Below are 22,025 nucleotides of genomic sequence, written 5' to 3' on the forward strand. Positions count from 1 at the left end.
GCTATTTCAAAATAACTCATCAGTTAGATGTCTCCACATTGATAATTGATTCCTCAATTGTGTGTGAAGAAACCTCACGCTTATTAGAGCTAGTTTGCAGTGCATACCTTCTGGTTTTTCCCCTGGCATTTTCAATCTGTTTGTCTTAAATGGAGGTTAATAATTTCATTTCCTTGGGGGAGAATAACTGTGCTTCATTTTCTTTTACATTCTGGTAATTGCAGGGGATTGCAGAGCAAGATGCAGGAGTTTAAATCTCGCATCTTTCATGGGAACTGGAACATTTCTTGCTCTCCTGCTGTTTGAAGCACATTTCTTAGCCCCAAAGCTATGGATGCCAAGTGTTTTTGCTAAGGAACTCTATACCTTTAGCCAAAGTCCAAGTCAGTGAAAAGTGTCCTGGAGCAATGGGCATGTCAGGTTTGACGTCAGTGTTGGGAAATTACTCATCCTAAATGTTCTTGTATGTTGAAACCCACAGGCATCAATGTGGAGCCTGTTGAGCACCCTCCACTATCACCAGTGTTAGCACTGGAGGCAACCAGAACCTTTCTGAGCTTGGCTCTGCATCTGACTTTAATTAACAGAAGTTTAGATGAGCAGGAAATGTGGAGAGAGGGAAACAGGTTAGCTCATGCACTGGAAATTATGACAGGAACTCACCAAGCTGCTCACACAAAGAGTCTGTAGGTCTACAAGGAGGTAGGTCCTTCAGCTAGCCTCTCTACCAGTGGTGGGGGACACTGCTGGAGTCCTTCACGATCCTCATATGAAGAAAACTGTTGGGAAATCCTGTGATATATATGATACTATGAAGTCTTCTTGAGAAGGTATCAATGAGCCCTTTATTAACTATTGATTATGAACATTTTTTCTTCCTGCCCTCAGTAGTACCTTGGCTCGCTAACTGATGTGTTTTTGCAAACTTTACATGGTTTGTTGTTGTCCTGCAGTGCAGGTGAGGACCTGCACCAGGAGGGCAGCTCCACTGCTCCTCTTAGGCTGATCACATTAATGCTGACATGGTCACAAAACTGTGTAGGACAGGGCCCAAAGCAGTTACAATTTAATGCTTATTGAAACACAGCTGTATTTATTCTTGTTAGAGACATTTAACAATAATAACACACTAGGAACAATACAGCAACCAATAAAATATAAAATTATAAAGCCATTTTCAGTCATGCAACATTCTCTAGTGCTTGGACATCATAACCTGGTTAAGGGCTCGGGGCATGCTAGCAGCAGTAATAAAATTAAAAATCACAGCTTGTGTTGGCAGTAGCAACACCATAAGTTATCCAGAAGAGCAGAGTTTAACTTGGTTTACTTTAAAAAAAAATTATTTAGCTGTTTTTCTACTTTATCTGTGGGCAGTGAAATGAAGTTAAGAAGTCTATTGTTTTTTTTTCTGTCAAAGTCAGCTGACCCATAGGAGCATCTCCAGGGGTTTTATCTTTTAAGATTGCACCTGAGCTCATGCATTCTTTTGGAATTTAAAATGGTGGCCCTGCCTCAGTGTCACCGCTGTCACACAGGGACAGGAATGGTCCCATCTTTACTTCTCTGGGTTCTCACTGTAAAGTTTGAATGTGGAGATCGCTGGATGAGGATGTTGTCTAAGAAAAAGAGGGATTTTATTACACATTAAAAAATTATAATATAGTGTTAGAACCTGCGTCTGCCTCCAGTTAAAATAAATAAATGCAAAATTCCATCCATGCAAAATTCCATCCATGAGTTAACTGCCTAATCATAAGCAATAAAACAATAGAGACCTGTAAGTTGCCAGATGAATGATTCAATAATACGCTTATGTGCTGGAAATAAAATAAAAGAGTGAACCAATGTTGTCATTTCATTAGGCCTTGTAGGCTTATCATCCTGTCACAGTCATGTAAGTCGGCAGTAACTGTACTTCAATCAAATTATCCTGCTGTAAATGCACTGTTTGTCAGGCAAGAATTGGATGAATGTATAAATTACCAGCCCACTTCAAAGATCTGTGGATTCATTTCCTTTTGCTGTTGTTCCAGGCAGAACCTGCCTGCCAGTTGACTGACCACTGTGTTGCAGGCTGACACTGGGGTGAAAAAAGGAAAACAACAAGTGGAAGCTTTGGCGCGTCCCTGGATGCCGCTTGCTATTTTGGTCTTGCTGTTTGCATTGTTTGGTTATTTATTGCTGTTTTTCTCAAAAAGAAGACAAAGGACTGTGTCATTAAAGGTAAGGATGCAGACACGTTCCTCATTGCTGTGAGCTTGTGTGTTTGTAGAAACGTGGAGCCGGTGGCAGCCCTGGAGCCCGTGCAGCGTCACCTGTGGGGACGGAATCCGCGAGCGCTTCCGAGAGTGCCTCAGCTCCTCGCCGGCAAAACCAGGTTGCGCTGGATCGCCGAGGGAGACTTCCCTGTGCTCGCTGGAGGAGTGTGTGTGTACGTAGCTCTGCTGTCCCCTTCCCCCAGTGCTGTGACCCCCCTGGCAACAGCAAAGTGTGAAATGGAAACATCCCATCTCCCTTTCAGTCATACTGGTTTGGGGGGCTGTCACATTCCTGTTGCTGATGGAGTAGGGCAGGAGCCTCTGCACATCTGATTGGGGGACACTGGAGATACGGCTCCAAGGCATAATATTTCTGAATGCCATGGGTGCAGTTTAAAATCTCCAGGATGATCAGAGAGTGGAGAAGTCCTGAAAGAGAGATCTTGGGGCTATCAGAACACATTCAGTAAAAGCCAAAGGCTCCAGTGGAAACTTATTAGAAAGCTAAAAAAGGTTGCTGGTTCCAGCTGGGACCTGTGGTATGAGGTTTCCATTCTGTGAGTTTTTTGAGGTGGTAGTGCCAGGTCTTCCCCTGCTCCAGCCTGCCGTTCCTGCTGGCCTGTGACAGGGCAGGCTGGCTGTTATTGATAGGTAAGGCTTTATAAAGCTTTTATAAACCCTTACCTATCGGCAGCAACTGGCCACTGCTGCTGGGTGGAAAGTGGGTGCAGAAACAAGAGACCTGAGCCTTCTATAAGGTGGATTGCAGCATGTGGCCTCTAGTGAGGCTGGATCAGGCTGTGCCAGCACCATAGTTGGGTGCTGACAGCCACTGCTGAGGGGCATGAGAAGTGCCCTCTTTTAGCAGGGTACTGGTGCTTAGTCTGTGCAAAACTTTTGCTTCTTGCAAACTCCCTGCTGAAAAGGAGTGTGCTGATGCCAAGAGAACAGAAAGCTGATCTACAAGCTGCAGTGCCTTTGTGTCCCACAGGTGCCACAGGGGATGGGGATGGGGAAGGAAAGATACCTGGGAACTGTGCAGGCTGCTAGGATCTCAGACTATAATTTAACGGATATTTTAAGCTATTACAAAGTGACCAGCAGGCCTTACTCCTTGCTTTGGCTGCTTGCAGGCACTTCTTTCTGCTTGCAAAAGTGCTGTGTGTAGACCTGGAATAGAAACAGCTAAAAAAATGGACAGTTTGGGGATGTGGAGAGTTGTTTTGCCTGTGTCCACTGTGGTGTTTATGCCACTGAAAAGGAAAGGACAGCAGAGGGAGAGAATGTGCAGCTGGAGCAGAAAGAGGGGAGGACTGTTTTTAGTGGAAGTATTGGCTTGAACCAGCTTCACGTGTTGGGGATGAAGGCCTCAGAAGTATACAGGCAGGACTGAAATGTGTTGTGGAACACTGCAGGAAATGGGCTGTATTTAACAAAAGTTTGGGTGAACGGAAAATACTAAAAATTATATTCCATCAAACCAGGTATTACATGTTGTCAGCGGTCATGAAGCACTGGGAATGTTTTAACAGGTCTAACGTTTTTAATGACTTGAAAACGCTGGCCATGTGGGTTTGCTTATTTAGTAAAGCTCTGAGTGAAAGCAGAAAGGAACAATTTAGGTGCTTTGGGTCCCCAATTTAAACCAGCCCTGCTCTAGTTGTCTTCGCTATGCCAGGCTCTCTGAGGCTGCTGTGGGCAGCAATGCCACGACCAAAACACAGTGGGGTTGTTAGTGTTTTTCCAAAGCTGCTGTTGAGCTGTGCTGTCCCTTGCCTTCTGTCTTTCTTCTGGAGGGGTATGTCTGTAAGTGTATAATTTGATTTGTCTCCTTACCAGCCAGTTTCATTCCCCACCTTTGGAGCTCAGAACTCAGAGGGCAGTCCTGGTGCAGGGAACTCACTGAAGGGGGTTCCCTGCATGCAGAGCATGTGCTGGAAACACAATTTGTGTGTGGACTTTGCTTTGTCTGCATGGAGGTGACAGCCTCTGGTGCTTCTCAGAGGGGTCACTCCTCCCATGCAGGTGTGCAGCTGTAAAAGATGTATGATGGTTTCCAACCATCCTGTGCACACACTGTGCACACAGCTGTGGCAGTGTGGTTGGACTCAGCAGGTCTGGACAATCCCCAGGTTCCAGTGAGGTGTCTGGGTTAATAAGAAGGTTAATGCATAGAGAGCACAGAGGAAAAGGAGGCTGTGTCTGCACCCACTGCAGTGGGATCATCTGGAGGAAATACCTCGCTTCTGTCTTGTACGTGCTTTCTAATCCTCCTGCTCCCACATGGGGCAGCTTCCTTTACAGAATCACATGCATGGTTACATCCCACTGAATCTCAGCTTGCTCAAGAAGGGGTTTGACACTCTGACTTTACAGTATTCATCCACTGCCTAATCTCAAGCTGGGAGTGTCACCGTCACCCTTCCCATTCCAGCTGTCTGCAGCTTTCAGGAGCAGACAGGCTCTGTTTCCAGCATAACTCTGCAGACATTAGTCCAGCGGATGGAGCAACTGGCTGAATGAGCAAGGCCTGTGCATGGTGCAGGGGCCAATGAGGTGCAGGGAGAAGTGAACCATACGGACCCAATCCTTTTTGGAACCTCTCAGTTCCTTGCTGTTAGCTATGTATCCCAAACAATGCAGCACAGCATGCATTACAAATAGAGAATGGAATATTTGGAAAATATCCATAAGCAAAAACAACTGAGAGAAGGATGAGAAATGAATGAATTGCTCTGCTGCAGGGGTGCTGAATAGAGCAAATGCTGGCCCTGCCTGCTCAGCTTGTTCACTCCCCTCTCAGGTATCCAGAGCAGCAGTGCTCTGGGCTCTGGCACAGGGGCATTGGACTGAATGCAGATTTTAGAGATCCTCCCATAAGATTCAGCAGGCAGTGGTCTTGTTTTTTAAGTTGGTTTCAAGCTCTCAGAGTGACACAAAGATCAAAGTTAATCCAATGGCAGGATTTTTTAGAGGACTTGGGATTGTTAGGTAGCCCTGAAATAGGGAAGTGAATCTCCTTCCCAGCCCAGCACCCTGCACTTCTGTTCCGTAGCAGCCTGAGACCTTCTAGCCTGTGTTCATCCGTGCCTTTGTGCATCCTGCCCACCTAACAGCTGCACTACCAGCTTGCTGTTGGGTGTGGGTTCTCCTGAATTATGGGAAGTACATGGTGTCCAGTTCTTGTTATTCTGCAGTCACATTTCCTATTGCTGGGCAGTCGCTGTGGTGCAGGCAGGAGCACCTGCCAAGTCTCACAGCTGGCTGTCAGTCTGATGGAAGGCTTTGGATTCTGGATAAAACTAGTGACTAGGGCAGGGTTGTTCAGTGGTTTTGTTTGAGCTCACACCTTCTTGGCCAGCTCTTGTCAACTGCAACTAACCAGCCTTGTCCTCCAATAAAATCTTCATGGCTTTAGAGAGCTCATGTGTGACCAGAAGAGTCATGCTTCAGATGCTAACAGATACTAAAATTAGCTACTGGACCAATTAATCCACTTTTGACCATGCTGTATTCTGTTCAGGATTGCCCCTGAAATACTTGAGACCTCATTCAAAACAAAGAATTACCAATTTGTCATTGGTTCAGCCATCTGTAATGTGGTGGAATGGGCAAGTGGGAGGTTTAAACTGGGCTATGGACCGCTCTGTGATTGTCACATTATGGGTTAGAATCACAGAATATCTCAAATTGGAAGTGGCCCATAAGGATCACAGAGTCCAACTCCCTGCTCCCCCAGGACTACTAAAGCTAAACCACATGACTGAGAGCATTGTCCAGACAGTCTGTGAATTCTGGCCGTGATGACTTCCCTAGGATGCCTGTCCTGGTGGCTAATTACTGTCTCAGCGAAGAAAGGTTTACAGAGTACTCTTCACTGTTCAAAGTCCCATCTCCAGTCCACAAGTGAAGGGTATCAGAATGGTAGTAGAATGCTAGAGAAAGAGCAATGGCACTTTCAGTTGAAAGCTTGCTGTGGCATGGGAAGGTTTTGTCCTCTGGAACTGTGGCACCAGACAGTGGTAGAAGCATCCTCAGAGGACTGCTTAGAAAAGTTGGATTGCCTCTCCTGATGCTGCCTCTCTCTTCAAATTCATTTCAATTCTCACACCCACTTAAGCTCTCCTAAAAATAATTTTAAAGTGATACCTGAAGCACTTGCCTGGGTTGATTCTTTTTACCCCCTTTATGTCACTTTTCAACGGGGAGTCTAAATGTACTTCATAAAGAAAGGCAGAGTTCCACCATTTTCCAGGTATGCAGTAATACCTTATGGAAATAGCAGAACAGAAAAAAATAACTATTATGTTTAAAAGGTCTGTGGCAGTCTTGGTTTAAAGTAAGTAGATGTTCATGCCAGTTTGAAGCCATCAAGTAGTAAGTCATCTCCGATGAACAAATTTTAATGGCAGACAACTTCCTGTACTGTATTAATGGCTTCTTTTGTGTGAAGTATCCATCCTCAAATACCAAAATGCTGCTGCCAGTGCAACTCTGACAGATGTGTGTGCTCTTTCTTACAGCTGTCCAGCCTCCCACCCCACCTTCTGTTCAGCCAGGAGAGGACCAGAAAGCAAATAACATAGTTACCATCACAGGTATCTCGCTGTGCTTGTTCATCATCTTTGCCACTGTTCTTATCACCCTCTGGAGGAAGCTCTGCAGAGCTCAGAAGTGCAGCACCGCTGTCCGACGAAGCTCCGTCCATTCCCCCGGCTTCCGGAAGAACTCAGATGAGGAGAACATTTGCCAAGGTAACAAGCAACGGGACAGCTTTGCTGAAGGAGGGGATGCTCCTGTTAATATTCCCCTAACCTACAGGCGAAGCCTCCAATTTGCCCAAGAAGATGATGCCTCTGGAAGTGAAAACTTTCAGCCAAATGCCCAAAAAATAATCCCTCCAATTTTCAGCTACCGCCTGGCACAGCAGCAGCTGAAAGAGATGAAGAAGAAAGGCCTGACAGAGACCACTAAGGTGTACCATGTCTCTCAGAATCCTCTCACGGACACGGTTCTTGGTGCCACCACCATGCTTCCCCTGAGCGGGGAAAACCAAGAGGAGGCAGCGGCAAACAAATTTCGGATCAAATCTCCATTCCTGGACCAGCCAGCCAGTCAGCCCAAGTTCCTGGGAGAAGGCTCGCACCCTAGGCTGGATTTTCCATTCTCACAGGCCAATCCTGCAATGAGCCCTACCCAAACCTTGGTAAGAAGAGGTCATTTCAAGCACCAGGATAACAGAGTGGACTTGCCTGAGAGGGGCTGTCACAGAAATTCGCAGTTCAGAAGAACAGCCAGTTTCCATGAAACTAAAAAGGCCAGGCCTTTCAGAGAGAGAAGCATGTCCACTCTCACACCCCGACAGACTCCTCTCTACAACTCCAGGACCAGGATGTGGGACCATGGTCTGGAGGACAGGACACGGCCAAAATCAAGAAACGCCAATCCAGCTTGTGAAAAGCTGGATCAGCCCCAGGGCACTGTGCTGGGGTGTGAACCACAGGGCCATGGCACAAAGCCCCACCACAGGGCAGGTCTTCCGGTGAGGAAGCTGGACCTGATCACGGATCGCCAGCCTGCTGGTCAGGAGAGGGCAGCTGAGAAGCCTGAGCCCAGCCGAAGTAAGAGGGGCCCTTCACCTAACCCCAAAGGTGTGTGGCGGAAAGAAACCGGCCCAAATGGCAAAGATAATTCCCAGAGAGGCCAAAGCGTCAGCCCTGCCCAGTATCGAAGGGACAAGTGCCAGAGCTTCCCCCTGGACCCTGAGTTTGCCTTTTATGACAATTCTACTTTTGGCTTAACGGAGGCGGAGCAGCAGATGATCGACCTCCCTGGGTATTTTGGCTCAAATGAAGAAGATGAAACAAGCACTCTGAGCATGGAGAAGCTGGTGATCTGAGTGACTCATCGCGGCCCTGCAGGAGTGCCGTGCGTGCGTGGGAGAGGATCTGCAGGATCACTTGGCTTCTGATGAAAGAAAGAGCAGGAGTCATGTTACCTCTACACACAGCAGCAGGGAGTAATGCCCCAGGTCTGCCTTGTGGGAACATATTCCTTTCTAATTTCTGAAAAGTGCTTTCATATAATTATTTTTTGTATGTATGTGTGTACAAGACACACAAAGTACCCTGGGAAGGAGCACGTTAGTTAAGGTGTGGCTCAGGAATAGCCAATAGATTTTATTGTGTAAAGCATCATGTTTTGTGCATCATAAATGAAGAGTGCCGCTGACATTTCCCACCTTGTCCACTGTGTACTGATAGACTGTGAGATACTGAAGCATCCACTGTCCAGCACCCTCAACCATCTGCCCTGATTAGTGAATCATTTCCCATGTAGAAAGCACAAAGCTCAATCTGTGAGCAGTTTTCATAATTTTTCTGATAGTCATCAGTGAACTGTGTTGATTTGTAGGTGTTGCTCAAATAACTCATATGGTGGGGGGTGTTTTAGCTGGTTGCATGAAAGTGCAAACATTTGATGCTGAATATTTGAGTGAATTTAAAATTGAGGAGACATTTTCATCATTCAAGACTTTGATATTTTCTTACTGTCAATATTTATATCAAGAAAACAATGTACAAATATTTGCAGGAAATTAGTACAAAAGGCATGCTACAGGGAGGGCAAAGAAAACAGGTGATCAGATTTTAGTCCTCACAGAAATGTCACTGCAGCATGTTACCTGTCAAAAGCAGTGAGAGAACTGTTGAATTATGCATCCTTTCCATAGTGATCCTTTCCTTTATTGAAATTTTTTAATGTAAGTACATTGACAATAATACTACCATGGCAAGCTCAAAATAAATTATGAACAAAACCAGAAAACAACAAGATTATTTGACTAATACCCATTCTGGGAAGAAAAAATTAAAATGACTTGACAATATCTGGTGATTCACAGGGAATCTTATAGAATCATTTACATTGGAAAGACCTCTGAAATAATTAAGTCCAACCATTAACATAACACCACTAAACCATACCCCTTAACTGCCACATCCACACACCTTTTGAACACCTCCAAGGGCAGTGATTCCACTGCTTCCCTGGGATACCTCTTCCCATGCCTGACCACTCTTTCAGTGAAGAAATTTTCCCTCATATCAAATCTAAATCTCCTCTGGCACAACTTGAGGCCATTTCCTCTGATCCTGTCACTTTTTACCTGGGAGAAGGGGCTAACTAACTCCTGCCTTGCTACAACCTCCTTTCAGAGAATTGTAGAGAGCAGTAACAGTGAACTACAAAAACCATGATGGGCTTTTTTGTTGTGTTTTAAAACCAGACATCACAAATTTGCCATTTGATTTTGCTGTAAGTATTCAGAGTTGGGTTGGAACTCCAATTAACAGCAGAAGCAGAGCTCAGGCTTTGTGGATGACTAAGACTTTTCTACCATTTGTTAGGATAACCGTCTCTCTGGGGACTTTGCAAAGACCAGGGGAATGCTAGTGGGCAGAAACAGGAAAAGAGGAGATGCTCCCCATGGAGGTTGGTGTAAGAGAAGAAAGGTTTAGGCCGTGGACTATTAGACTGAAATCAACTCTCCCCTAAGGAGCCTAACCCTACATGCCCTTTAACCTGCCTTGTGGGTGTGAAAGCAAAATTAGCATGTGCTCCATTGTCATGATGTAGCCTGCTCTCTTTCTCAAAACTGGCTTTCTGAGCAGAGAGATTTCCCAATCCCACACTTCTTCCCCCCCAGCCCTGCTCCCCCACAAACCAGCAGCAATATTAAAGGGAGAGCAGCATTGCTGTGTGTAAGCTGCCAGTTTCCGATGGCACCCCGCTGCAGTGTCCAAAGCTGGCACAGGTAGCTTGACAGGCACACGGTGTTACCTGCTATGACAACATAGGAGGAGCAAGCCTCAGCATTTGGCCACCAGAGTCAAATCTGGCTGTTTGAATGGCCTTTCTGATGGGTAATGCTTTGCAGCTGCTGCTGGAGTGAGGGATCTGACTCGGTGGGTGATGTGAGCTCCCTCTTTCCCAGGAGCCATGCCAAGATGCTCATGTTCAGCCCTTGGCCCAGCGTGGTGTTGGTACCAGCGATGCATTCCCATGAACTGTCCGCTTGAAAAGCTGTTTAAAGCATCTATAAATGTGTTCACGATTGAAGACTTATCCAAAGGCAATCAAATGTAATGAGGCTTTAAATTGACTTTAGTGAGCTGGAAATCACGGCTCTGGAACAATTGCTGCTCAGGTTACTTACCCTGCCTGTACTAAGGTAAGGTCTGTGGTAGTACCTTCTCCCTGAAGCGGGGATCCATCAGCATTGGAGCTGCAGGGCTGCAGTATGTGTTTAAGCTTTGTTGAGCCTCTCAGCCTGGGAGAGAGAGACCCTGGAGAAATGGGAGACCAGATATGCAGTGCAGCAACATTCAGCAAGCATTCCCCTAGGCTTCAGCAGGAGGGATTGGAGCTTGGCGCTAGCCCTCAGATCCACTAAGTACTCAGCTAGTGCCATTCTACCCTGTTTATTAAGATTAAAGGTGGTTCTGAAATGCTTCCTGAGGTGTGCTGTGGGACTTGCAGGCTCCTGCACAAAGCTCTGTGACCCTTGCATCTCAGAGGGAGTTTCCTTTGCCACAGCAGGGCAGAGAAGGGGCAACGTTGCTCTAAATCAGATGCTGCTTTCTGCAAAGTTGTCCCAGTGTTGGGCTGTGTTATGCATTAGATGAACTTACGTACATTTTACACCAAAGGCATCAAACCTCTTCCCTCCCAGCTTGTCATGCCTTGGCCTCCCTTTCCCTCTCAGAGACAGGAGAAACACCCTGACACTGATGTTGGCTGAAGGCTGTCCAGCTCTAATGCCTGCCCCTCCTTACTGACACACAGGGAAACAGGCTCCATAGTCTGGATTTGACATCACTCATTGCTCACTCACTGAGGAACGGCACTGGGTGTTGGTTGTCTGATTTAGCCCTGATGACTTCATTTCCACCTTGATAATCCATTATCAGATGGGTTACCAGATGCTTAATGAACTGCCAGACCACAAATGCTGTCCCCTAAATGCTGTAGTTTCCACAGTGTTTGCCCTACTTCCTTAGCTCTCTGCTGAAGGATGGGATTGAGCATCAGCTGCCAGAAGGCATGAACTTATTTCACTCACATTTCTCTGTGTCTTCAAAACAATAAAAATTATCCTTTCTGCCCCCAGTGCTCCTCAGAGGCCACACAGTTATAATGTGTGCAAAGTCATTCCTTATGTCCCAACATGCAGTTACAATCTTGCACTGGGATTTTACCGTATCAAAATACAGAAGCAGTGATCAGTAGGGAAAGGATAAGTGCTGCCTTTTTGCAGCCCTTTCTTCACAAGGACAATCTCATTTCAGACATGTTGGTGAAAATCTCACTCCACAGGAGCATGCTTGAGAAGAGGGCAGGGGGGCAGTCTAGCCAAGGGCACAGGCTCTAGCAGCACAGCTCCCTGGAGTGCTGCCCATTACGCTGGGATGTTCATGCTTGCAGTCACTGGGATGTCTAGGAAGCAAAGGAACCAAACCAAGTTTTAAACTGAACCTTCACCTCATTCCTCTGCATTGTCTCCAGGACAGCTTGAGCCATGAAAATTAAACTTACCTTGCAGACTCTTTCAACTACCCAGGACAACAAGTGAAAAAGCACCAGAGCCAACACTGAAAGAATACATTTCTCATATTATGAGGTTTCCAAGATTTTGATCCAGATATCTGTTCACATTCCTATTGTTGAACACCAGCTAAAAAGTATTAAGTCCTACTCAGACCATTTTATTTCACTCTTTGTCGATATGTATTCAAATTACAGTATGTATGGATATAAAAGCAAGTAAATGGAAGAGAAATATCAGTTTAAAAATTATTATAAATCAGAATAAAAGGAAGCAGGTTTATTCTACAGCATGGTAGTTAAATTATTTGCATCAAGCTGATTCTGCTGTTCATTTTTAATTGTTGTTATTAACAGCTGTAGAAAATAAATTTTCAGTATTCCATTTCTTTCAGTCATTTGTGTTGCTCTTTCATTTCACCCAGTGAGACAATGAAAGCAGTGTGCCTTGTGGTTCAATCACTTTCTGATTCCTCTTCACTAATGCAAGGTCATCTGGTAAATTACAGGAGAATGTACAGGAGAATGACTGCATTTTAGGAGCTCCTAGGAATATCTGTGTTCACCTTAATTTTAGTCAAACCTACATAATTTTAATCTGGGGTTTAAAACTGGTTGGCAGGATTGTTTTTGTCTGCTTTAATGCCTTGTGGTGTACTCTAGCAGTGGATCTGCAGCAGGAAGCTGTTGGAATGGAGCTCACAGTGTCCACATTGTGGGTGGACAGACTACTTTGAAGCAGCCTTAGTCTGGATGCACATTAGCAGTTGGAGCATGTCCATCCTCTGGCTTGGTTTCACACATTCCAGGAACACTCTGCATCTGAAGTGTGGCAATTACAACCATAGGGAAAGTTGCTTAAAAACATTCTCCTGAAGCAGATCAAAGCACTAACGAAGGCACACCAGATGAAGTCCAATTCCCATCCCCTTGTGCTTTCTATCCTGATGTTTTCATAACGGAAACACTGATGGTTAAAATCAAGATGAGAAAGACTTTGAAAAGTATAGATTGATTAAAGGACATGCTTGATCCTTCTAAGTCCAGAGAACTTTAAAGAAACATTCTCCAACAAAATCTTGAAAACTGCTGAAAAAGAAATCTTTGGTTATTCCATGACTGTGATCCATATGTTTTTTATTAAAATGTAGTCTGGCTGTGCTCAAAGAACTCGTGCTGTTAGCTTTAGGTAGCAGAAGCAGGTGCAAGTCCAGCTATCAAGTGCAGGTTTGGCGATTGGCAGCAGCAGAGCACTGGCTATCAACTTACACCACTCTTTTCAGCCTGTGCTTTTCTCTTTCCAAAGCAGCAGTTTCAGCTGGCCTGGCTGTTGTCACCATCTCCGCTCTCTCTGTCGATAAAGAATGGAGGCCTGATTTTCATGGCTGAGTATTTCAGTGAGTACCACATCCCGTGCCATGTCGACCAAACCAAGCCGTCATCATGGGGTCCACTGTACCTCCCTCTTTTGTAGTATCGCCCATTGAGGTTCACAGCATGGCACCTTGGAACAATGCAGGAAAGACAAGAAGGGAATTCAGTTTAGCATGAGAAGATACTGCATCATTGCAAAGTACTGTTCTCACACAACAGATATCTAGATATGCCAGGACAGGATGGACTAAATGGTTAATGCTTTTAGTGGAACACAGGAATATGTGGGTCATCCTAAAGCAGACACCTACACTGGTCAGATAATTCTGCCTGTTGACTCCTTCAGGTGTATTAACTATGGGCATTAGAACTGCATGGCCTGAACAAAGGGGTGTAGTGCCTTTTGGTAAACTCTAGCTCAAGTGTAGGCAGCTCCATATTGACACCTAAAAATGCAGATGTCTTTTCATTGAGGTAAATCCTGCTATTGATGTACATTTTTTTAGCTCCACCAATTTCAAGTGGTATGTGATGAGAATCTGGTCTAAGAGGCTCATCCTGTACTAAAGCAGAGAAAATCTGAGAGTGTTATATCCCAGATTCCAGGGCTGTTAAACATGAGTCCCTATCCACTGATGTGTGGCATATGCCCAAACAGCAAATACACCCTTATAACTGTTGTGAGGTAGCTCTGCTCTTAGACAGAGGGTCCACTCTAGGGAAATGTTCTTTGTACACACTTCACCTTACCATGGCTACAGTTGTTTTCTTCACTGGAGTATAACACAAAGGACTTTCAGGAATTTTAACTGAGCTCTTTTCCTTCCAGGTCATTGTCCCCCATGTATTTGTTCTGACCCATTTTCTTAAAGTGAATTCAACTTACCTGCTTTGCTCTAATAAAAGCAGTAAATTTTTTTCCTTTGAGGATCTGTAGGTTTGGCTGTGAGAGGTGGCAAGTGCACACTGCAGCCTCCAGCTGCTGTAAGGCAGGCAAGTCCTCTCAGCTGTGCAGCCACTCACAACCTACCCATCCAAGAGGAATCAGCTGTTTTCCATACCTGTTAAACCACCAGCCACCCTTGTTCTCTGATGCACAGTTGCCTGCCAGGAACTGATCGTGATCCTTATCAAATGTGGTGAACTGCATCCCTCTGTGAGAAGCTGACCACTGATCTTCAAAATTGCTCCCACCAGACAGAGCGTCGCCAGCATTACCAGAATAGGTGCCAAACCATAACCTATAATTTTCCTGCAAGAATATGTGAAACATTTATTTGACATCCATTCTTTCTGCCTTTCCTCACAGTTTTGAGGCCAAATTAGCTCTGGACATTTCATTCACTGTCAAAGCACTGTTGAAGTCAAGGGTGACTTTTGTCTCCATGCTTTTATGATCCTAGTGTAGATCAATGCAGGATTTAAACTTCCAGAAGGGATTGGTAATTACTGCTGCTGCTGCAAAAGGCTCCGGGTTTATTGTCATTCAACAACCATTTAACACACTTTACAGCAAGATGGAAAGCTCTTTCTAGCTGATCAAGAACAACTTAGCAAAAACTGCCAAGTGTCAAGTAATTGCCTTCCTAAACAGAGCAGGTCTTCAGCTAGAATAAATGCTTAGGCATTTTGCTCTTCCAAGGATGAGAAGCCATCTGATTTCTATTATCTGGTCCTGGTAGGAATATTTAGAATAATAGTTCCATTGTACACAACTAACAGGTTGAAGAGATATTAGATATTAAGTGGATGGTCACATTTGTGTTGTGGGCTTTCTCCTGTCATTATTGGCCTCATTTCTTTATGAAAAATGGCAGTAAGGTATTGAAATGCAGCTGTTCAAACTTTTCATAAGAAACCGCTAATTGCAAACTGAGTGTAATGTGCACATTTCTGGAGCGGTGATGGATTTGGAACTAGGACTGGTCCACGCAGTGTCCTTGGTTATTTGAGCTAGTTACATGTGGTGTTCAGGAAGGCAAGTCTGCAAAGAACAGCACCTGTATGGAGCTGGACACTGTCTACAGCTAGAAAAGCACAGCATGAAAATACAGGATGTGTCTGACTCTGGGCTTTCTGTGTCTGTAGCAGTGGGTATAGTGCTACAAGTACCTCTCTTGAAGATAGGAACTTAGAACTGCTCCTCAAAGCTTTGATTAGAATTCTCTCGTTTATTTTAAAATAAAGTTGAGAGGATTTGATCTGGCACTTGCCTTTTGTGTGACAGTCTGAAACAGTCTCTTAGAAAGCAGGAGAACAGGGTTCCATTTAGTTGCAGAAGTTCAAACCCTAAGGGTCTTCTCACTCACAGAAGACTCTTAATCATGAGGCCAGAGGCAAATATATATGGGAATCCCTGTGCCCTGTGGCCAGGGAACTGCCCTCTGTTCAGCAGCACAGTTAGCAAGAGGGCACAAACATGTGCTCCTGTCACCCACTGACCTGGGCTCTCAGTTGTAAGGAAGAAGTCCCAGGTTTATGTCCCTGATCCCAGGGCTCTTTGTCAGTCACACAAACTAGGAAGCCCAGGAAACCAGAGCAGGTCAGTTTTGCAGAGCTGTAGATACAACCCTGATACTGGTGTGATGCTGTGTATGCACTGCCCCACCCTCACAGACCAAGGCAAGCAAATCACTGCTCTCCCATTTCTTACCTGCTCATTTGCAAGCTGGAAATTTTCATAGATTGCATAACGTCTTTCCCCATGCCAGTCCATCAGGTCAATCTTTAATGAGTTCTCTCCTAAACATAAAGTGTCATGTTAGATGAATATTTAATGCAAATTAGAGAGAAATCTATGGAGAAAAAATACTCAGACCTCTAGCAAGCAGGTCATAGATGTGGTCATTTCCCAGCCAGTATTCATCATTCTTGCCCTGGAATTTCCCAAATCCCAGTTTGTAATCATCCCATTTCCTGTGCAGAAAAATGTCTAGATATAAATTTCATCATGAGAGGGGATTAGACAGTTTGTGACACTTGAGAATGGTAACAATTAAAACTTCACTTGTATCTAGATACTGTTTTCTAAAAGTATCTGACTCATCTAGCGGTAAATACAACTCGCAGCTTACGTTTTCCCTTGCTAAACCTGTGCACACACATACATGGGGATCAAACCTTCAAACTGCTAGATGCAGTGCTTGCAGACTGATGTTTCCAGTTAAAAGGAAAGGGAAAGCATCAGCTGTCACATTGTTCTTCAGCAAAACACCTGATACTGTTCTCCAGCAAGTCATAATTCACCTGCTCCACCTTTGATATTCTCATATACTTCAGTGTGTGTCATCATTTTGAGTTTTAGTAACCCTGTGTTTATTCCTTCTCTCATGTTGTTATTATGGATATTCATTTTGCCTGACCTTCATACTAGTCAATGCTCCTCTTCAGGATGTTTTTATTTCACCTGAACTACCTTGGCTAGATAGCTGCCACTCTCCGGGTAAGCTGCCTTAGAGTCACTTGAGGTAGCTTTGCAATGCACTGCATAGACTTAAGAAGGCATTAGATATGCCCTGAAATTGTGTGTGCTGTGATAGTTAATTAACCTTCATGAGGACATTTCTTCTGAACTGTGCTACCAGAGCATCTCTCCTGCTCTAAATTTCAGTATGAAAGTCACCTCTCTGGGATTTTGCATAGGAAAAGGACAATCTGGTTTGGCATTTTTAAAAGTTATCTGAATACGATAATAAATGTTACAACATGCTGAACAAAATTCCTCATATCAGAACAGATCTGTTCAACAGGTCTCAGTCTGTGCACTGGTAGCAGACACCTGCCAATTTGGAGCCTTTGACAGTCTTTAATAATGATAAAATATGCATTCAAATGCAGAGAACCCATGGAAGTTCTCACCAAGTTGCAGATCCATTTTGAAAATGGCCCCCTGCCGCCAACAGGTACCACCAGATTGTCCTAATCCTAAACTATCCTCACTAATATAGAGTCTTGCACATCCTGCTTCTCAAGGGTGGGGGTTTGCCTGGCAGCAGGACAGGGGTAGGAGCTGGTGGCCAGACTGCAAGCCCTGTTGCTGCAAGAACAATGCACGCACCTGTTGAAGTTCTCCCTGCCGTTGCTGCGCCGCTGGATGACGGTCCAGCCCCCGCCATCGGACATGTCACAGAATGCCAGGAAGGGCTCTCGGTCCGCCCTGGGCCTGATGCGGTAGTAGCCACTCGTGGTGCTCCTCCGACCATACACTGCAGAGCAATCTGGGCACAACAGTACCTGTCTGTTAAATGGGCTGGGGGCAAAGCCAAGGGCTGTGTGCCACCAAGAGGAGATGTCACTCTATGGGACAAGGACACTTGGCCAGCCTGTGCAGAGCTCTGCAAGCCCTGTGAAGTCAAAGGAAATGGTGCAGCAATGTAGTAGCTACACCAGTTTGCAAACTGCCAGCCTGACAAAGAGCTTTAAGGCTTGAGAGTAATGCCCAAATCTTTGGTGAGATGCAGGACAGCTGCAACTTAGCCTGGGGCTATATCATGAAAGCCTGAGACTGAAACTTTATCTGTCAGCAAGATCATTTGCAGGGAAGCTAATTTCCATGTGGAAGGTAAGGTACCCTCAGCTGTACTTCTGATGAGATCAGGGAACAATATTTCTAAAATAATAGGCTAAACACCTGTGTCCAACTCTACCAGGGCTGTATCAGGAGAGAGCCTTTGAGGATCTCAGTGCTTCACACTTCCAATGTAATGCCCGAAGGCTGAAGTCTTGGCCACAGGAAACAATGTCATTTATGACCATGTTCTCAAAGTAACACCAAGGAACAAAGTGCCTGTTCCTGTTCTATGCCACAGAAGTAATGCGGGAGCTGAGGAACAGGGATGAGCTTGGCTCATCCAAACAGCTGCAGCTGAGCCAGGCACTCTGGGCTCCCCTAAGCCACACGGGAAATATGGGCTCTTCAAGAACAGGACCCATCTATTCCTAGAGCAGATGCCGAAAGTAAATCTGATGGCAAACACAAGAAGTGATTGTTCCTCTCTGCAGGTAAGAAGCCCAGCTGAAGCTGACCATTTTGTACCTGGGTAATAGCTGCCCACAGCTAGGGTAGGTGACTCTAGCCCCAGGGGATATCTTTTAGTGTCAGGGCAACCAGTCAGCTCTTCTCCTTCCCATGTATCTGTATTTTAAATCACAATCCACTTAAAAATTTTTAAACTTTTAGCAGACATAAAATATGACACATGGGACACTGCAGGGAGAAATAAACATTGTGGCACACTACTGCAAACTGTACCTTGGTCATACACTATCAAATTTCCACTGGTTGTGGGCAAAAGCGTCTCATGCTGCTCACTCCTGTTGCCTGAGAACAGTTCACTTTTCGTCCTGTGGTAAGTGTTCTCCAGTATGTCCTTCAGCTGCAATTCATATAAGTAAAGCAGATCTTGAAGGTGTTTTAACCTTTGTCTTAATTTATTGTTGTCTAGGAGGCAGATATCTTTGTCCTATGGAGAAAACAAAACAAAACCCCCCACAATTCAGCCAGTGGTAAGGAGAGACACAGAGAAAGGAGTATCTGTCTCCTCTTCACCCTAGCATGTCACACTGCCTATGTGGATCACCATGATTTCATGGTGATCTCTTCCTAAGATGTCCAAATCTTGCACAGCATGAGCTGTTGAATTGAGTCCAGCAGAAAAGGGGGTCCTGAAACAACCTTGGCACGGATTAGAACATGCCAGAATACGATCAGATGCACAAAAAATTTACTTTGGATGAAAATAATTTGTCTTGACCCCACTTAATGATCTCAAGGGGAAGGTTTGCAAACTATGAAAGTGCTCAGGATGATAAGAGAGGGAAAACTTGGCTCTTGCACTGCAGATGGGTGAAACCAGCAAGGTTCCAGAATTAGCTTTGTGTAAAACTGAAAAAGAGCTGATATTTTGGCTACAAAAATACATTTTTTAAAATACTTTTTTGTTGTTGTTTTTGTTGTTGTTTTGAATTCTTAGTAATGTCAGTTCAGTCTCCCAGACAGCTGTACAGCCCTTAATGCTATGAAAATCCTTAATTATCAGCACGACATTCCTTTAGCTGCAGACAGATTCCTTTTTGCTCTGCTCCTGCAGTTCTCCATCCCTCCTGTGGGGGAGTGTCCATCTCTGCATGACTGGGAATGGTGAACCATCAAGAGTACAGAAACAGCTAAAATATACACACCGAAAACCTGGGTGCAGGTGAGCCAAAGCTGACCAGAAGGAGCAGCAGCAACCAATGCATCATCACACACATTTCTTATCACCTGAAAAGAGGCGTTGACAGGCTGTAATGGAACCTTTTTTACTTCCTCTCACAACTTAATCCCCCCTCACACTTAGGTTTAATTCCCCAGGAGATGCTGCAGGATTTATTAAGTAGGTTGCTTGAAACTACAGGCAGGACAAAATCAGGGTAAGATGCATATTAAGGAGAAGCTAAAGCACAAGTGCAGTATGTTGACAGGGATAAAGGCTCAGGTCTGCTCTGATTCCCCACAGAAATAAATACTCTGTGTGACTTTCCAGCAACCTCCGTATCTCCTCCCAGGTATCCACACAGGAAGTTGCTCAGCAATCATGTTTTCTTGAGGACTTTTCAAAATCCCACAGAGTTTATTCAGTTCAAACTTCTCAAAGTGGAATTAAGAGGAATTTGCCTCCTGGTTAAGTGACTGTAGACATTCCCCTCCTCATCCTCGGAGTGGTCTGTGAGGATGGGATTACCTTGGAGGCCAAGTCACACATGTGACAAAGTGGACATGAAATAGTTTTTCCTTGGATTTCAGGGGACAAGATGTCTACTGCCAATCTGCTTCAACACACAGATGTGGTTTTGATGAGAGAGTCTTAGCTAGAAAATATGCTAAGTGACTGCCACTGGGAACATGCAGCTGAATGTGAGTGAACGGTACAAATTGTTCTCAGTGTGCTTGCATCGTGCTTTAAAAAAAAACCAACAAAATCAGAAAGAAAAGAAAATCTGAAAACTAGGCTAAACCCAACTCCCCTGCTTCACATCTGGAAGTGCTGCAGAAACTTGGCTCCCCAGCTCTGTGCTCTGAGTGATGTGCTTTGTTTCAGCTGTGGCTCTATCAGCATCCCTGCAGCAGCTGATCCTAGAGCTGCTTCCAAACCACCAAAGCTGCTGCAACAGAGGAGCCCTCTGCCAAGATGGGCAGGCAGGGCTCAAAGCAAGCTGAGGGAAGAAGAGCTCCACAGAAGTTGCCCAGAAAAGATGACATGCAGGTAGATGCCCCATGCAGTGCCCACTGGTGACAGCAAAAAGTTACCAGGAAGGGTGGGATGAGTGACAGCTCCTGGAAACCAGACAGTGCAGAGCAGAGAGAAAGAAAGCAACTCCATCTACACCTTTACCAAGACACATTAAATGCACGTACCTGTAACTTGCCTTTCTTCAGATCTTCTCCCGGAAAGATTATCTCCCCTAAAAGTCAACTGCAAAAGAAAGTGGTCATAAACCTGGCTGCATTTCAAGGGGTTGATGAGATTTTCCTCTCCAGATGACCTACATCAAGGGCACAGAGGAAGAATGTTTCACAGCACTAGGCAGTTTCACAGAAAAGGCATCTCAGCTCCTAATGTGAAAGAGTTACCCAAGCCCCAAGTTTGTTACCCAGTTCTCTTGTTACCCAGTACTCATCTTGCTGCTTCCCAGTGAGAGTAAACAGCAGAAGGCTTCTATCAACCATGTTCTCTAAAGGAGAGGGGAGAGGGGCTCTGCTGCTGGTGTACTATTACCTACCTTGACTAGGAAGCTCAACCAAGACTGACTTCTTTGAGTGTTTATGTGAATCACTCAGACTAATGCGCCCTGTGGGAGTTTCAGCTCGTGTTTTAACCCAGCCAGGATCATTTCAGTAAGTCCTGCAAGGTGGAAATAACACAGCTTTTCCATTCAGCATTCCTTTTGCTGTTTAATCTGTTTTATAAGAGCACAGCTGTAATGCCAAAGAAGCTGCAAATCTGAAGCAAGAAGCAAATGTGGGAGTATTAAGCAAGACTTGCTGTTAGACTGAAATCTTGGGAGGGTTGTGTAACTCTCCTGTGAGCTGGATGATTAGATTTGCTAGTTAACACAAACAAGGACATTTGTGGAAAAGAGAAAAAAAACACAAAACCAAACAGATGGGTGCCTCCCTTTGTATTATGGCCAAGGAATTACAGATTATTTTAAAGAAAACAGCAGGAATGCTCCATTTTACAGAGTTTTCTTCAGAGGAGAGACCATGGGCACAAAAGACAGGGCACATAAACCCATGGCAAATGTCTGTGCTGCTCTTCAGGAAAGCAGGACTATGCAGCTATTACCAGCTACATGAATGCTGTTTATTCCTTTAAAACTGCATTCCTCTTCTCCCACAAGAACCCTGGTTCATTCCACTGCCAAAGGATTATGTAAGCAGTGCTTTTCTTCTCACTTGTTTTCTAGCCCCAGTTTAAGACTGGTTTTGACAGCTATGAAATTGAGTGAAATGTTTCCTCTTCTCCCTAGTGGGTATTTGGCCCTTTTTTCTGCCCCTTTGGCCAGGAGCTGCAGTTGGCAGCAGGGTGTGCAGGTACCATGCACTGGAGCACAGGGAGGCTCCACATCATCCCCTGGGGCTTTCACCAGCAGCAGCAACTCTTTCTCAGGGGGAACCATCCAGACAGCGCTCAACCTGCTGTGCAACCATTTATGCTCTTGTCTAAAAGTTTGCCAAAAATCTCATTGGCCTGTGAGCATCTCCTGATCCTAGGTGGGATCAGAGACAGGGCTGAGGCTGTG

General features: G+C 45.0%; 2 protein-coding genes across 3 annotated transcripts in view; one reads left to right on the forward strand and one right to left on the reverse strand.

The window, feature by feature from the left end:
* Positions 1–12,261, forward strand: part of THSD1 (thrombospondin type 1 domain containing 1) — a 29,920-nt gene extending 17,659 nt beyond the window's left edge. For both annotated transcript variants that reach the window (XM_058018990.1, XM_058018989.1), the window contains 2 exons: positions 2,276–2,434; positions 6,785–12,261. In XM_058018990.1, coding sequence (XP_057874973.1) covers positions 2,276–2,434; positions 6,785–8,160 — 1,535 coding nt within the window. In that variant the 3' untranslated portion in view covers positions 8,161–12,261. The remainder of the gene's footprint in view (positions 1–2,275; positions 2,435–6,784) is intronic.
* A 920-nt stretch (positions 12,262–13,181) lies between these two features.
* Positions 13,182–19,493, reverse strand: LOC131080423 (fibrinogen-like protein 1). The gene is made up of 7 exons (XM_058018666.1): positions 19,422–19,493; positions 18,493–18,703; positions 17,299–17,458; positions 16,060–16,157; positions 15,895–15,983; positions 14,303–14,493; positions 13,182–13,371 (listed from the first exon to the last, which is right to left on the reverse strand). The coding sequence occupies exons 1-7, from the start codon at positions 19,491–19,493 to the stop codon at positions 13,182–13,184; spliced, it is 1,011 nt and encodes a 336-aa protein (XP_057874649.1).
* Between the last annotated feature and the right edge of the window lie 2,532 nt (positions 19,494–22,025).

Source organism: Melospiza georgiana, chromosome 2, assembly GCF_028018845.1.
Source record: "Melospiza georgiana isolate bMelGeo1 chromosome 2, bMelGeo1.pri, whole genome shotgun sequence".
In the NCBI taxonomy this organism is placed as follows: domain Eukaryota; kingdom Metazoa; phylum Chordata; class Aves; order Passeriformes; family Passerellidae; genus Melospiza; species Melospiza georgiana.

What these genes read in the sequence shown, in the direction of transcription:
- LOC131080423 (XM_058018666.1), bottom strand. Translation starts at nt 19,493, where the DNA reads ATGTGTGTGATGATGCATTGGTTGCTGCTGCTCCTTCTGGTCAGCTTT. An exon ending in GGCAGGGAGAACTTCAACAG is followed by an intron (nt 16,158 to 17,298) that starts GTGCGTGCATTG and finishes TTTTCTGCACAG; the next exon opens with GAAATGGGATGATTACAAAC. An exon ending in TCCAGCTTGCAAATGAGCAG is followed by an intron (nt 14,494 to 15,894) that starts GTAAGAAATGGG and finishes ATATTCTTGCAG; the next exon opens with GAAAATTATAGGTTATGGTT.